At 41.7% G+C, this 16,825-nt stretch overlaps 1 protein-coding gene across 2 annotated transcripts in view; it reads left to right on the top strand.

Annotated features, from left to right (window-relative positions):
* Nucleotides 1-16,825, top strand: part of fmn2b (formin 2b) — a 51,830-nt gene that overhangs the window by 7,914 nt on the left and 27,091 nt on the right. Inside the window, exons 3-8 of one of the 2 annotated variants that reach the window (XM_018726082.2) lie at nt 139-289; nt 598-618; nt 1,348-1,409; nt 3,156-4,405; nt 4,813-4,957; nt 10,621-10,708. In XM_018726082.2, coding sequence (XP_018581598.2) covers nt 139-289; nt 598-618; nt 1,348-1,409; nt 3,156-4,405; nt 4,813-4,957; nt 10,621-10,708 — 1,717 coding nt within the window. The remainder of the gene's footprint in view (nt 1-138; nt 290-597; nt 619-1,347; nt 1,410-3,155; nt 4,406-4,812; nt 4,958-10,620; nt 10,709-16,825) is intronic. The other variant, XM_018726083.2, reaches the window with a different exon arrangement.

Below are 16,825 nucleotides of genomic sequence, written 5' to 3'. Positions count from 1 at the left end.
AGTCGCTTTGGAGGAAAGTGTCAGCTAAGTGAATAAAAATAATGAGGTCACGGAGTCTATGGCTCCTCCTTCAAGCCTCAGTTCTGTGAGTCCAACAGGGTCTTGGTAACCCCACAGTTTCCTGCTGTTTTGTTACAGCAAGACCAGCTGTATACCTGGGCAGCAGTCAGCCAGCCCCCGCATGCCTTGGAGCATTTTGAGGGCCGTGTCCCGGGCCGCATCCAGGCCTTGTGGCCTCCTTCGAAACCTGGAGGAGCTGAGCGTCCAGGGCTGAAGTACACAGAGGCAGGTATGTTAGTGTGATGGTGTGCTCTGTTTCGCTTCACTAGTTTCTCTCTCGTCTCCCCTTTGAACGCAATCCCAGCAGCTTTTACCTTTGAGAAGATTTATGCATCCATGATGGAAAGAGACCCCAATTTAAAACATACAGGTTTGCGCTTGACCTTAAGAGTAGGATTGTTTCAATGCCAGGACTGCGTACAAACAACAATTTGAAGTGCCACTGTGATCCTCTGTGTTCACGCTTATCGGTACATTTTTCTTTGTGGAACGGCTTCTTTCTAAAGCTTCATCTTTCTTCTTTACTTCATGCAATAGTGACCCTAGATGACAATGAAGGTAAGCAATCTGGTAGGCGTTGGTTCACTTTTTGTCCATGACACATACCATAGTCTGTTGGACCATCTACTTTCAAATTGCCATTTCCTGAAATAAAAGCTTGACATATTGCTTTTTGACAACTTTAGACTTTTTTCACCTCCCATTTTGGTGAAAAACACTTGTTTCTAGTTGATGTCAATGCAGCGTTGCCTAGCAGCCCTCGGTGAATGCCTCAGACACGATGGGATTCCCAGCCCTTTCCCATCAGTTTCCCTGGGAAAAAAGAAGCTCCTTTTTGTGCAGCCACAGCCCTCTGTGTCTGGAGGGGTGTCCGTGTGGTGACATCATACTTGGCGACCACATTTTACATTTATTTCCCCATTAATTTGGTTCATGTTTCCTTAGTTTTAATCTTAGACTGCACGTTTGTGTCTGTGGGATTGCTGTTGAAGAAACTTCTGGTTCATAATTATCAACTGCTCTGTTTTTGCATGTTGTTGCTGGTAGCGCATTTTCATGGGCCTTTCGCTTTTGGTTTTGGGTGTGGGTTTTATATCAGTGCTGTCCTTTTAATGTAATATTTTTAAAATTTAGAATGTGGTGTACTTCCTGATGGTTGGTTTTGATTGACAGTTTTTGGTGCAGTGTTACATGGTACAGGTTTAAGTTTTGCGTTGAGAAGATTGAATTTCACAGGCAGTGGAAAAAGTTGATGTCATGTTTCTCCTTTCTCCTTCCCACTCCCAGAACATCAGGCCATCATCCTCAATCTGAAGAAACAGCAGAGAGAGGAAATCCGTGAACTGCAGGTAATATGTTCAAAATGGCAATAATACTAAATATGTTTAAGCTACAGATAACCAGCAGTAACAGTGATGGGAAGAACATTCAATGTTGGGGCGATTGTTTTTGTGATATGTTTGTTTAAATTAATACAGCACTTTATCAAAACGAACATTTCTTCTCATGATACAAGTTTAGTTTTTTCGTTTGGTGGTGAAGTTGTAATACTAAACTGCTAAATTCAGTAAAATGCTTTCATGCAGACTGTGGTGTAGGTAGTGTTGATGCCTCACAGTTGGACATGTGATTCAACATAGCTCAGTCATTGGAGTTTGTATGTTATCCCCATGTTTATATGGGTTTTCTGCAATTGCTGTGGCTTTCTCCCATGCTTCAGATGCAGCTGAATTGTGTGACTCCACCCTTTGTGTGTATGTGTGAGTGAATGTGTGTGCACAATTGCCCTGTGATGGACTGGTGTCCAGTCCAGGGTGTACACTGTCACATGCTCTATGCTTCGGTTATAGGCTGCAGACAACTATGACTGAGCCCTGAAGTAGTTTTAAATACTTGTAGTTATTGGTAAAGAGCAGCAGGTGATGTACTGGTTAGTAGAGCCAAATTTGGGGTTCAAAGGTCACAGGTTCAAATCCCACCTCCTGATGAAGTACTTTTGATCAAAGTACTTACTCTAAATTGTTCCAGTAAAAAATCACCCTGCAAGTAACTTAACATTGTATAAGTAAAGATTTTAAGTTGCTTCAGAGAACAGCATCAGCTAAATAAATAATTGTAGGTTATGGATGCATGAGTGCAGATTACTCAACCTTCCCAGTAGAGGGTAGCATCTCCATAGCTATGACATATCAAACATTGCCGTAAATACAATTTTTTTGTGCTTAATTTGCCATGATGATGTTCAAAAAGAATACATTGTAGTTGCATTCAGTTAATCACATTATCTGTTCAAGCATTAAAATGTTCAACTGAAACTGCATCACAATTCCCAGTGACCTGTGGAAGTGCAGGTTCTGTGCCTGGATCCCTGGCTTGTACCTGCTCAGCACCCATGTAACTTTGACTCTGTAGCTTGCAGTTGAGCTGCTACAGTCGTTGCTGGTTTCCATTTTTAGTCTGTACTTATTCGGGGAAATCTAGCCTCGGGACGAAAACGTAGCCCCCCTCAGCCGTCGCTGACTCCTGTTGGGCTCTGAACCCAAATAAATGCGAACCACATTCCTGAGCCTGCAGTTTCCCCTCAGTTAGGGGTACCAATAGCTCCATTTATGTCAAAGTTTGAGTTTGCTGCCCATTTCTGTGGATTAATCTCATATGACCTGAAGACATGCTACCTCTGATCACACAGGGGTCCAAAATCAAAACTCAGTAGGTTCTTGGTTTTGGTTTGTGGTAAAATGAGCTCCTCCTGTCCTCCAGAGTGGGTGAATCACTCCCTGCATTCAAAAATGGTTGAAGACCACATCTTCTGATCCTTATGGTTTAAATAATTGTGCATCACACTGTCACAATCAATTTTGTGTTTCCTAACTGACTTTCAGTTCCATAGGCAGTCTCTGTAATGTGTGTAAAAGACGGTATTGGACAAACATGCTTTAATAATCGAGTCTTGTAGGTGAACTGCACTGCTGTTTATTTTGAGTTGTATGTGGCTTTGGAGAAAAACGTCTGCTAAATGAACAAATTTCTGCATGTATGAGTTTTTTTTTTCCATGGTGTGAGACCTTATTTTCTTGCTGTGGTTTTGTCTGCAGGAGGAGTCTGTCTTGAAGACCGTGAAACTGAAGGACGAGCACGTCAGTGTCATTCAGCAGCTTGAGCAGACCATCGAGGATCTGAGGACTAAGATTGCAGAGCTGGAGAAGCAGTACCCCCTGTTGGACAGGGATGCCACCACCACAAAGGACCAGGAGTGTGGAGGGGAAGAGGTGGAGCTGCTGGCCTTCTGTGACGTAGACCTGCAGACTGAAGGGACAGGACTGAGCTTTCTGGAGGCCAAGTCAGTACAGACGTCTCCCATGGACGAGAGCTTTCAGTTTAAAGTGCCTTTACCGGATAAAACTCCACCGTTGCAGCCTGCAGAAGAGGGCATGTTAACCTCATGCCCTCTGCAAGCCTCCTGCCCCACCCTGGGACACCCCCCAGAGACTCCTGTGCCCATGTCTCCCAAAGCAGGCCCAGGTTTTATCTGTACATGCCAGCAGCAGCAGAGTGGGATTCAGCCCCCACCAGCACCACCCCTTCCTGGGTTACCTGTACCTCCACCTCTGCCTGGACTTTCAATGCCTCCACCCCCTCCTCCTCTCCCTGGGTATGTTCTTCCCCAGCCTTCGCCTCCTCCGGAATATGTTATGCCCCCACCACCACCTCCATTACCTGGGATAGCAGGGCCTGCTCTACCACCTTTGCCCAGCATAGATTCTCTGCCTCCACCGCCTCCTCTGCCGGGGATGGGGGCTCCGCCTCCGCCGCCTCCTCTGCCGGGGATGGGGGCTCCGCCTCCGCCGCCTCCTCTGCCGGGGATGGGGGCTCCGCCTCCGCCGCCTCCTCTGCCGGGGATGGGGGCTCCGCCTCCGCCGCCTCCTCTGCCGGGGATGGGGGCTCCGCCTCCGCCGCCTCCTCTGCCGGGGATGGGGGCTCCGCCTCCGCCGCCTCCTCTTCCCGGGATGGGGGCTCCGCCTCCGCCGCCTCCTCTGCCCGGGATGGGGGCTCCGCCTCCGCCGCCTCCTCTGCCCGGGATGGGGGCTCCGCCTCCGCCGCCGCCTCTGCCCGGGATGGGGGCTCCGCCTCCTGGTTGTGGTCCTCCACCACTAATACCTCCACCCCCACCAGGTTCAGGTGCACCCCCTCTGCAGTTTGGAGTAGGATCTCTTCCTCCCCCTCTGCCTATGGGACTCTACACATTGGGCTTGGTACAAGAAAAAGGGCCTCGGAAAGAAGTCATTGAACCACCACGACCAATGAAGCCTTTATACTGGACCAGGATACAGCTTCATGCAAGAAAGTAATATGCCAGTTTTAAACTCTGTGTGTCTCCATTTTGACAAAAAAAGTTAAACATGGAAAAGGTTATGAATTAGCCTTAACTTCAAAGGTACACTGAAAGTCCACTTTGACTTGTACACCATGCTTTAAAGTCGGTAAACAGGCTGGACAAAGTTGAGCCTGAAGGAACTTGAAGCTGGTAGCATGCGTTCCAGAGGGCTCTCTTGACTGACACAGGGAGAGCAGGGAGGCTTCTGGTGAACACAAAATGACTTTCAAAGGCTTCCATGTTTTTATTGTAGATGATGAACTAACATCTCCCTGAATTGTTAGCAGCAGGTCTTCTGCCACTGCTGATGTACTTGCATGTGTAGTGTCTCTTAAGGATTTGTGAAACCTCTGCATTCCCCCCTCTATTACTATTAGAGATACCACTGGGCCATCAGTGTGGGAGAAGATAGAGGAACCAACCCTGGATTTTGATGAGTTTATTGAGCTGTTTTCCAAAACTGCAGTAAAGGAGAAGAAAAAGCCTCTATCAGATACCATCACCAGATCCAAGACCAAGCAGGTGAGTTTGACGTGAACAGATTGTAGTCTTTTAGGTTGTAGCTCTCCACAGAAGTGGCTATGAGACAGCTTACTCAAGAAAAGTTTCTTTCCTCAGGCCATCTACCTCATGAACACCTAAATCTCTCCCCTAGAGAGTAAACCAGTGCAATACATAATGCTATTTATATTTATAACTTTTTATCACATCATATCTCTTCTCACACTCCCTTGCATTTGTAACTAGTGACTATTTTTGTATATTGGGTACTTTATATTTTTAAATATTTTTTTATCCCTTGCTTGCATACTCTATCTTCTCACCTGTCTTGTCACTGTCATTCTGTCTGTGCTGTGGTAGTTCCTGTCACCAAGACAAATTCCTTGTATGTGCGAACATACTTGGCAATAAAGCTCGTTCTGATTCTGATTCTGATTGTTGAACAGTTGATATGATTGTGCTTTTACAGAAGCGTTTCAGTTTGTGTCAAGCACGACATCAGAGTCCTTTGGGACTTAGGAGCTTTAGGTCTTGGATTTCTTTAGGTCCCATGTCATCTGCTGGTCAGACTGAAATCGGTTGGTAAAGTAAGGATGTGCAACTGCTGCATTCCCCCACCTTTAGCCACTTGTTAGTTCCACTAACAAGAGGCTAAAACTGAAAGTGTAGTTACATTAATTTCTTTTCCTCAGAACTGTAGAATCCTTCTTAACATTCAGGAATGTACCAACAACCCATCCTGTGGGTGAAGATTTCCTGAACCTTTTGGGATCCTATGGGATTTCTTGTTGACCAGTCAAATTATTTTCCACTTTAAGCTGTACCGGCAGAGCTGGCTGCTGTCAGCATGTCGTAACTTCAGACCTGCTACTGGCGTAGAAGTGTGGCCAACAGTGGTTCGGATTGATCTCCTCTTCCTCATCACTGCCTGCTGAGCCGCACTGTCCATGCTCTGTGTTATCCACGGTGCCATAAGACATGCCATTTGAAGCGGACTTGTCGTGGCTGCTCCAGCTGTGGTTGTGTGCTTTGAGGTCTATTCTTGCTGCTTCTCATCGCTGAAGAGTTCAGAACATAAAGCCTAAGTGAGTCCATGTTATGAGCAGGACTCAATGATGCAGCACTCTGTGCCCCTGGCCATGTGTTGTACATCTCTTTGTGCAGATGTAAATTTTTTTTATTTATTTTTTTTTTTAAAAAATTAAAAAAAGAAAAAAGGTGAGTAGTAAAAGAGTAAATATAACTCATTACTCACTACTACTTTCTGGGGGGAAAAAAAAACAAATTTTAGAGTAACTTCTGGCACCTACTTTTTTGCTGTTACTTGAGGTGTGTGTATGTATATGTACATATACAGTATATACACACACACACAAAATACTTGCTCACAGTGACAACATATTGCTCGGATTGTAAAAAGTTAGAAGCCTTGTGCATGCAGCTGGATATTTTAACTTCAGGTTAAGCGCCTTTCTCAAGCAAAAGTCTTCCTAAGATTTACGCCAGCAGCCATATCGTTTTTGGAGTCATTTGGATGTTTTAGATGTTTTTTCCCTCTTAGCTGTACAAAAATCTTTTTTGCCTAAAAATTTTTTGTCTTGCTCGTGGGGTGTCTTTGTGCCCAACGAATTGGGTTTTTAGTCCGCTTAATATGTTAAAATTGTTCTTTCTCATGTTTTCTCTCAACTTCTGGAAAACTTCCTATTGTGGACCTCATTCAGGATTTTGTTCTTTTAATATTTTTTTTTGCTCCAGCAGTCTGTGCCAAAACAGGTGATATTAATGTAATGACGGTAATTATCCCGGTAATTGTTGGATTAGTAACTTACTGCCTTAACAATCATTTAACATGACAAAGTAGAGCTGTGAGGCCTAGACAACAAGAGCTGAACTTGTATAGATTTGATCTCACTTCTCCGGCATGTCAAAATATAGCACAGAACAATGCTTTGTTTTTCCAAATGGAGATTAACATTTTGTCAGCTGGAGACATAGGAAAGGCTTATAAAATATCTTGAGGTGATCACGTGCAAAATGTTGGTTTTTCTGGGCTTTCAATGAGTGCCATTTGGCTGATTCAACAGAGGACAAACCATGAATCTCATGTCCTAAGACAAGGCTGTGCAACGGGGCAGCCTTTTTATGTACTGGGTGAGGTCTTTGTGGTATCACAGTCAAACTGAACACAATTAACACAGTGTAGTTTCATATGCTGAAAATCAAATGAGAAATATGAACGTGTTTGTATACGTAAGTGTATGTGGCGAAGGAAACAGACTGTACTTAAGTCACACATCTACACACTTCTAAAGTAAGGCACACATTGTATTTTCCATGAGATGTGTGTCACTTTGGGGAAAAGCGTCTGCTAAATGAATAAATGTAATACACAGATAGCAGGTGCTATAGTAATTAGAAGCCATAACCTTCCAACTGAATGACTTTTTTGAATCCCTGTGCCTGCCAAAGTTCTTTTCTTAAATTGATATAGTAAAAATTACCCTGCTCTATTAATTAATATATAATTGGAAGTAGCTTAGTGTAAAAACCTCATTGTAAGTTGCTTGGGAGGATATGATCAGCTGAAAATAAATGGATACAAATGAAAGTAGTGCAAACTGAAGTGTAATTAATGTAGAAAGTAACCCTTCACCTGTGCTGTGGCTCTACAGTATATTCTCACGATATCTAGTCCATAGATTTTCAGTATATTTTGATGTATTATGGCTCTAGACATAATGAATAATTAAGATGCAGATTGTTTTGTGTTCTTTTCAGGACTCTGTGGTGTCTGTCTGCTGTCCTTAAATCACCAAAGCAATTATTCTGCTTTTGCTACTGGTGGTTCTGCTTCTAAAGACAACACATTCAGTGACTAGCCTGGTTTGGACAACAGGAGACCTTTCCCTTTTGTTAGGCAGTCTGCACAAGAAACAGTCATGGCCTTATGCTTCAGATTACTGCACAGCTGTTTTTATCAGGCTCTGCTCATGAAATCTGTTACACATGTAATTTGCAAGCAACATAAGTTACCAAACACTGCAAAGGAACTCTTGTACCTGACCTCCAAAAAAAAAATCACTGTTGATGGTCTAAAATTGACTTGATTTTTTCAGGACCAGAATGGTAATGTATGGATTTCAGCATTGGCCTTGGACTTTAAAGTGCAACTGCAGATTCTGTAGTGGGACTCAAAAAGGACTTTTTGGTCTTATGCTCCTTTGGGTTCCCCATGACCTGCTGGTTTGATTGGAGTGCAATCAAAAATTGATGATGTAATCCAACAAGAAGGGTCATGTATGCCAATAAGAGCTGGCCCTGAAGTCATCAGGATGATTCTCAACCTGAAATACCTGAAGAAAACATTCCTTGTTTCTAATTGAATGTATGGCAAATACTCTGAGCTAGAATGAAGGCAATGACTAAAGTAAATGTTACTTAAAGATTTTATCTAAAACTTTCTTTAGAAATTGTATTTTTAATTTGTAGGGAAGTGATACTGATTGAGTTTAATGAAAGTGGTTTAAGTCTTGACTCTCCCTATTCCTTCAAAGAAAAATGTTTGTCTGAGTGGTGAGTGTACACATGCAGATGCATATAAATTACAGGGAATGTATGAAATCCCCAAACATTTTGTTGCCATAGACTGTCATTTCAAGTGTTCTCCACATAGTATGACTGTGCTACTTTTCATACCACCTCATTAAGGAAAAAAATTTAAACATTGGGGAATTAAATTATACTAGAGTCTGCTGCTAATAAACTGGAAGCATAGGATTCTCTGAGCATGAGGTTGTGAGGATTGCCATTACTCCCTCTTTGTCCCTATCCCTGTCCATCTAGGTCTTGTATCACAGTTGAGAAGGGGACTGTGTTCAGATGCAAACAAGAAAGAGTGGGTGGGGGGAAAGCTGACAGTTTGACTTGACTCTTAACAAATAGTTTTTTTTTCCTCTTTTTTGTCACCCATGCTGTGTTGGAAGTAAACATTGCTATCTCAGTTCACACTATCAGTAAGTCTGGTAGAATGAATGGTCTCTTGGTACAGTTACTCATCGATCGCAGCTGATACAGCATACTATTTCACATTGTTTTAAATACCCTCCTATTGGTTCAAACAAGTTCCTAGCAACATACAAATGAGATGCAGTTGCAAATACTATGGTAAGTTGGTTGTAGAATTTTAATATGTTTCATGACGTAAGAGGGGACAGGATTTCTAGAGAAATGACAAATTTCCTGAAGTGAGCTGGCATTCTGGATGGTTGGGTTAATTTCCATTACAGCATAGCTTTATGGAGCATATAGAGTTTATCTGGCTTGGCTGTAGTTGATAAGTCAGAACAAGGTGAGGCCTTTAGATTGTTTGTTTACATTTTATGGTTGTGCTTTTTTTTCTGCTTAGGTTTAGAAATGTTTCCAGATACAAGTTCCAGCCAAAACTTTTTCTCTTCAAAAAACTGACCATTGTCAACAGCTTTGATAGATATCTGGAACGCATGGTTCTGAGAATTGCTTTTTGTTCTCCATGTTATGGTAAAACAAATGGAAAGCTGAGCCTTAAGTGGTGAGGTGACCTGGGCTTTCCCTCTGGAAGCAGACATTTTGGCCTGGGTTTAAAAGCTCTGTCAGGCCAATTATTTAATCAGGGTGGTGGTCTGAGCGTGGCACAGTCATCTGTTGATGGGGAAATGGACACTATTCATTTTTAATTATATACAGACCCCCCACTCCTTAACTATCATTATATTATATTGTTCAATTGCCAGGTACCTTGGGCCCTGTAAAGTCCAAAACAAAAGGAAATTTCATCCTGCACATTTCCCAACATTCCCTTCATGGGAAAGCTGCAGAATGCATGCTGAGTATGAGGTCTGGCTTCATCAGAAGGCATGTTGAAGATGAATTGGCATTCAGTCTACTGAGAGTGGACGACGGAAATATTCCGTTGAGCTACAAAGAGGTGGTTCGTTGAACTGTGACCCAGGACACCAAGTTATTTGGTTGTTTTTTAGGTGTATAGGGCCAGTGGTCATGCTGTGGTTATGAGGAGATCTGGAGAGAAATGAGTTTGAAATCGGTATCTTGAGACCCTTCTTCAAAGTGTACATTTGTTCATTTAGCAGAAGATATTCTCCAAAATGACCCACATCTCCGAGGACAGTACAAGATGTGCATTACATCAACAGAAGGGGAGATTTGGATGTAGCTGTGATTCCTGGATACAGTCAATAGTTCAGAGCAATTCAGTACTTGTGAAAGAGAGGAAAACTTTTCTACCACAGTGGTACCAGAACCAAGAATCTTTTTGATTTTGGACCTCTTGTGTATGAGACCACCAAACACCCAGAGGTGGTGAAATATAGAGGTCTGGTTGGGACACAGTGACTGATCGGGTTTCAAACTGCTTTTGGACTCACTTCTATTCTAATCAAATAACTACTTGAATTTGCATCACACATCTGTGATCACCTTTGTATTTCCTTGCAGATATACAGACTCTAGTATGTGCAGATGAAGTGCACAATAAAAATGGTGGTATTGGACACATGAAATGTGTTTTCATGATTGCATGTCTGCATGCCAAAATCTTCACCTGTGAAGTGTGCTTTTTCAATTGAATGTTGCTTTGATGAAAAAGTTTATTCAATTAATAAATGTGAATGTTGTGTGCTTCTTTGCAGGTAGTGAAGCTCTTAAATAATAAGCGGTCCCAAGCTGTGGGGATTCTCATGTCCAGCCTTCATTTGGACATGAAAGACATTCAGCATGGTAAGTGTTCAGCCTCTAACTCAAATTTTTTTTGCTTCAGTGAGCAGGGCGGTCATCCGATTGTCAGCAATAGTTTAAATAACTTCAAAATGACATTTTACCCCTTTGTAAGAGTGGATGTGTTATTTATGCAATTCCAGTTAAGTAATATTACAACAGCAGGGCCCCCTGGGGGCTTGATCAAACAGGCTTAGTCTTATATATTATGTGATCAAGCATTGTGGCCTGCTTCCGAGAATGTAGCCAACGGTCCTCTACTTTCCTCCATTGTTCCCGGTCGAAACAATATGGCACTGTTTGTTACACTCCCACCGAAGCTTAGTGACAAGAGTTTCTGCTGGTGTGAGTCACAGGAGGCCATCAGACCACCTTTTTCCACACCTTGGCTGATCAACTCTCCCAGGGCGCGATCCAGAAAGGAGAACCCCAGATCAAGTATGGCTCGAATCCCTGTGGGGTTCAGCTTGTGTCCACCCCAGCCCAGTGTATAATTTTCTTCACATCAAAAAGTAATTTTCATTACTCCTGTCCTGGTTTGCCTGCTTCTGCTCTGGAAGAGTTAATCTGCTGTTTTCCACCATTTCTATAAGGCATGATTTGCTCTTAAAGAGGGCTTTCCTTCCTAGTGGTTACAGTGCCTTGAGCAATTTATGCCACTGTTAGTTATTTTTAACTGCAGAATTTTTTTTGCATTGTTTCACTTTTGACATGTCTTTGGGCTCTCAGAAATAAGTTCAGATTGCAGATGGCAATGACTGCATTTCCTCCTGTTGTCTTAGTTTCAACACATTCATCCCAAGTGTAAACAACATGGGGTCATTGGAAAAAACTCCTTTCAAATGGAAGCGCTCAAGTTTATCTATATGTATTTTTTTGCATCATGATTAGTTAGTTCCTTTCACAAGCCAGATACCAGTTCAGCCTTTTTCACATGCCATTTCTGCCTAAATGTTCTACATTTCTGTAACTGACTGAGTCTGACATATACAGTGTGGTGGAAAAAGTATTTGCCCTCTTCCGAATTTATATTTATTCATTCCGCTTGTGCTTTTCTGTAGCGCAACTTAGTGTTAAACTACTTATTTACCCATTTATACAACTGGATAATTGTACTGGAGCAATTTAAGGCAAGTACCTTGCTCAAGGGTACTACAGTAGTAGGTGAACCGACAACCTCAAAGGCAACAGCTCTAACCTATCAGGTGCCCCTTACGTTTCCTCTATTATTCCAAATTTGACAATGAATGTTTTTAGGTCTCCAACCAAAATCTAATATTTCATGAAGGGCATCTGAGTCACCTAACACGTTTTTCTTTACCGTCAATGACAGCAACCAAATGCTTTTTATAATTCAGTATAGAAATTTACATTGCTGTAGAAGAGTTTCGGCCCACTCTTCCTTGCAGAACTGCTTTAATTAAACACTGGTAGGTTTGAACTTGAACTGCTTATTTCAGGCCTTACCACAGAATAACTATTGGATTTAAGTCTAGACTTTGAGTAGGCCACTCCAAAACTTAAATTTTCCTTCCTTCCACCTATTCTGGTATGGACTTTCTTCTGGGTTTTGAGTCATTGTCTTGTTGCATGACCCAACTACGCTCCAGCTTTAGCTTATAGACTGATAACTGGACATTCTCCAGAATTCACAGTTCCTTTAATTATGGCAACAGGTCCTGAGGTAACAAAGCATCTGCAGACCATCACACCACTGCCACCATTTTTGGCTATTGGTATGATGTTATTACTGTGGAATGCACTATTTGCTTTAAACCAGACATAAAGAGACCAATGTTGTCCAAAACGTATTTTTGATTTCTCAATAGAACATTCTCCCAAAAAAGCTTAGGGATCATTGAGGAGCTTCTTGGGAAATGGGGAAACAAGCATTTATGTTCTCCTTGATTAGCAGTTGTTTCCACCTTGCTGCTGTGCTGTGATCCGCATTTTTGTCTAGTGTCTTTCTGATTGTGGAGTCATGGATATTGAGCTTAGCTCACAGAGCAGTCTACAGGATGTGGTTTTTTTTTTTTTTTTTTTTTTTTTTTTTTTCTCTTTAAAGAATCTTTTGTGCCTTCCTGATTATTTTATGCAGTGCTCTTGGAGGCATTTTTGCAGGCCAGCCACTCCTGGGAAGATTCATTCCTGTTCCAAGTATTCTCCATTTGGAGATAATAGCTCTCACTGTGGTTCAGTAAAGTCCCAAAACCTTACAAAGGACTTTACAACCCTTTCTAGATTGATTGGATATCAACTTTTTGTGATACCTTCAGGAATGTCCTTTGACTCTGTCATAATGGATTTGTTGAATCTTTGATTGCAACTTGACTCTTATGGTGCAGGTGGAAAAAAAAATAAACTGAGGTTTATATTGAGCAGGGCTTGTTTTAATGAAGCCTGGCTGGGTTCAATCAACTGACACTAATTATTCCTTCTATTGGGTTGATTTACCTCAGGGGAAATTATAATTATTATTAATATTAGTACTAATATTAAATTTTGATTGAAGACGTGAAAACGTTCTGGGTCAAAATTTTGCCATAGGTAAATTAGAGGTTATCAGGAAGGTGGCAAATACTTTTCATGTTTATTTATTCATTTAGCAGACGCTTTTATCCAAAGCGACTTCCAATGATATTGTGTAGCAATATCAGCTCAGTTTATTCACCCAAGTTGACTTACAATGCTAGATACACGACTTATATTGAATCACTCTTCCAAACACCGGTGAAACACACTTTCTGTTACACACACACACTGTGGGTGACCATTCCATCTGAACAGCATGTCTTTGAACTGTTGGAGGAAATTGGAGCACACAGATACAGGGAGAACACGCACACTCCACACAGACTGAGCATTGATCAATTTATCTTAGCACTGTATATGTGTGCATGTATATATGTACGTATGTATATTGAAGTACTCTGCAAGGCACAGGTCAGATATATATCTGACTTTGGCTTGCCAAGAGGAGTACTTCAACAGCAGTTTTACTGAGATTGAGTTGGATTTGTAGCATAGCTCCTTAACCACCAAACCAAGAGACTGCAACTTCCAGCTCATTCCTTCACTTTTCCCAAGACAACCTGAGCAGTCAAGCCACAGCAAGAGCCTAAACTAGCTGGTGTTTTATTGCATTTACATTATTATGAAAGGGTGTTTGTTAAAGCCTGTGATGAAATATGTTGACACACGTGAGACCTCCTAAACAATCGGCATTCAACAAGCTGTGTAACACGGTGCCAGTGCTTGGCACTTTGAGCGACGTAGTGTTATGGAAGCTCACAGATGGAGCTCAACAGGGATACAGGGAAATTTGAAAACAATGATATGGTCCTCTTTCTGCACTACAATATCTAATTCTGTTTGGATTAATAATGAGGACCAAATGAACAAAGGAGTGCATCTCACATCTGTGTTAGTGGCAGCTTGTGGTTCATACCTGATTGTCAGATATGACTGATATAAAAAAGAAAAACTTTCAGAAAATTACGTATTGCACTTTGTTTTACTGCTTATGCTTTCAACTTTCCCTCAAGTTTGGTTCACATAGGTACATGTTGTTCATAATGGCATGCATTTATCTGCTTCTGTCAACATGGAGTGCTGGTATAGTAGTGATTAGAGCTACTGTCTTTGGACCAGAATAATGGAAAATCTGCAGGTAACAGTGATCCCCACAGATTGTTCTTTCTAGCTGCAACGCATGCTATTGTGGGTTGAATTGCAACATGTTACTACTCATACCCCAGTAAGGCAGCCTTGTTAACATTGAGCCATTTGCCAACCATCCATTGCATTCTCACTTGAAATACTAGGTTGACACTTGACCAGATGCAGCAACCCTATGAATAAGGTAAACTGCTATTAGCACTAAATGTGTGGTTATGTCAGTGAACAGGGCTTAATGTTACTTATTTCTATGTTCCGTTAAGGTTTCAGATGATTTTACCCCCCAGTTACTTTTATGGTTTATTGCCTTTCCTGCTTTTTGTCTCAGCATGTCTGATGAGTTCTACCTCATGTACCTCTGCATATGTAAGGAACTCATTTCAAACCTCTTCTACCTTTGGAGATGAGAGCATATTATTCCCAACAGCAATGAGAAAGAGGGCTGGCTGTGTCTACTGCAGCATGCTAAACATGGCACTGTAACAATATATTGCTGATTAAACAATTGTCAGCTTTGGCTGTTTGTGTTTAAACATTTACTTTTAAAGGATTATAGCTTTGGGCGCCAGATCCCTACGCCTAGACAAAAAGGCGACATCAGGAATTTAAACACAACTGCTTTGTTCCATGACAGATTTTTGTTTAAAGCAACATTGCTCCCCTCAGACTGCATAGCCTGGACTTCTCATATTTGTTATAAAGCTGCAGAGCCCTGTGTTTCCACTTGCATGCTGGGAGATGGATCAGCCAATGGAGCTCCTTCCAGTTTCATACAAACACTGGCCTATCAGCCTTTGGGTGCAGATATTCACAGTGATTGCAGGAGTAAAAAAAAAGATGCTGCTTCAGGCTACTGCCAGTATATGAGTATAAATGGAGATTATCTGGTAATGGGTGAGGTTTGTCCCAAGAACACTCCCTTGTATAATAGGCAGAGAATGAGAATAAGTCTCTTAAATGGCTTGTTCAGTACTTGGACAACCAAGTAGAGCAGTGCAGTTTATTTGTTGCACATTTGTTTTGTGATTGTTTAATGCAAGGTATCGTAACGCATTTTAAAGACTTGAAATTTATCGTCCCTCAGTTTGTTGGTAGTGGTTCATGTGTTTTGCTATATTTCATATTTTATTGTTTACATTTATTCATTTAGTAAACACTTTTCTCGATGTACATCTCAGTGCAATACAAAAAGTGCATTACTTCAACGGGCGAGAAGTGGATACAGACACATGATTGAGTAGTCAATATGTCACATACCACCATATGAGCCAGTATAGCCAGTATACATTACATGAATTGGTGCATATAGGCTTTCCATTTTTAAACAACTTGTTTTAAAAAATTTTAAACATAGCAAACTCGTACACGTTTACTGAGCACTTATGAGATCAGCATATCAAGATAATCCACAGTTTTTTGTGAGAGTGGGATGTCATTCCACCACATCAGAGCCAGAACTGAAAATTTTTTAGTGCTTTTGAATTTGGACTTATGCATGGTACTACCAAGCGGGCAGAAGTGGAAGAGTATATTAATCTGTTTAGCATGTAGCGAGTGATCAGGTCCTGTAGATATTGGAGATCAGATCCTTTCATTATTTAGTAGGCCGTAACCTACAAAAGAAACCTAAGGAGGGGGCACACATGAGGACACTTGGGCAGGTCAAACACAACTCGTGCAGCAGCATTCTCTATCGACTGCAGAGGTTTGAGGGGCAGAATATGGAAAGTTGCAATAGTCCATGCGGTAAATCACCATGGCTTGGAGCAGGAGTTGCATACAGTTGTGAGATAAGGGTGGATCCTGTGAATGTTGTACAGGATGTGTCTGCAGGACTGGACTGTGGATTTGATATGTTGAGCAAGGGACAAATTTGACTCTATCATTACTCCCAGGCTCTTAGCTGGTGAGGTAAATGAAATGGGCAAGTTTTTCAGTTTAACAGGGAGTTTTCAACAGGAGGTGAGACCAGTTGGGACATGAAGGATCTCTCTTTTGGAGAGGATGAGTTGTAGATGGTTGTTACAGCCCACTCTAGGATTACACTGCAACACTGGGCTATTGAGACTGGCTACCACCAGAAAGAAGTGCACCAATTTTAGAATTCAAAAGGGTCTGCTTTATTGACCATTGGCAATTCATAAGCCATCTCTCCAGGGGTGAGACATACCAACACAACAAACGAAAGTGAACCCTATCCCTTGTGACACTATCTACTATCTGTCTCTATCAGAATAGAACAATCAAACAATACATTAGTTTAACTTGACTCCTAAGGAGAGGAGAAAAACCAGTATTAAAAAAACTGGCACTCACCCCCTTCTAGCACTTGATTATTTACATAGATTTCACACACAATACACAGCTGAGGCTTTTATCACTATTTATAAAGCCGTTACACTTTTTGTCTGCATACATACAGGTTCTCATTCCCAAATAGAT

This window comes from Scleropages formosus, chromosome 21 (assembly GCF_900964775.1).
Source record: "Scleropages formosus chromosome 21, fSclFor1.1, whole genome shotgun sequence".
Lineage (NCBI taxonomy): Eukaryota > Metazoa > Chordata > Actinopteri > Osteoglossiformes > Osteoglossidae > Scleropages > Scleropages formosus.
Note: the sequence above shows the minus strand (reverse complement) of the source record. Positions and strands in the feature narration are given on the sequence as shown.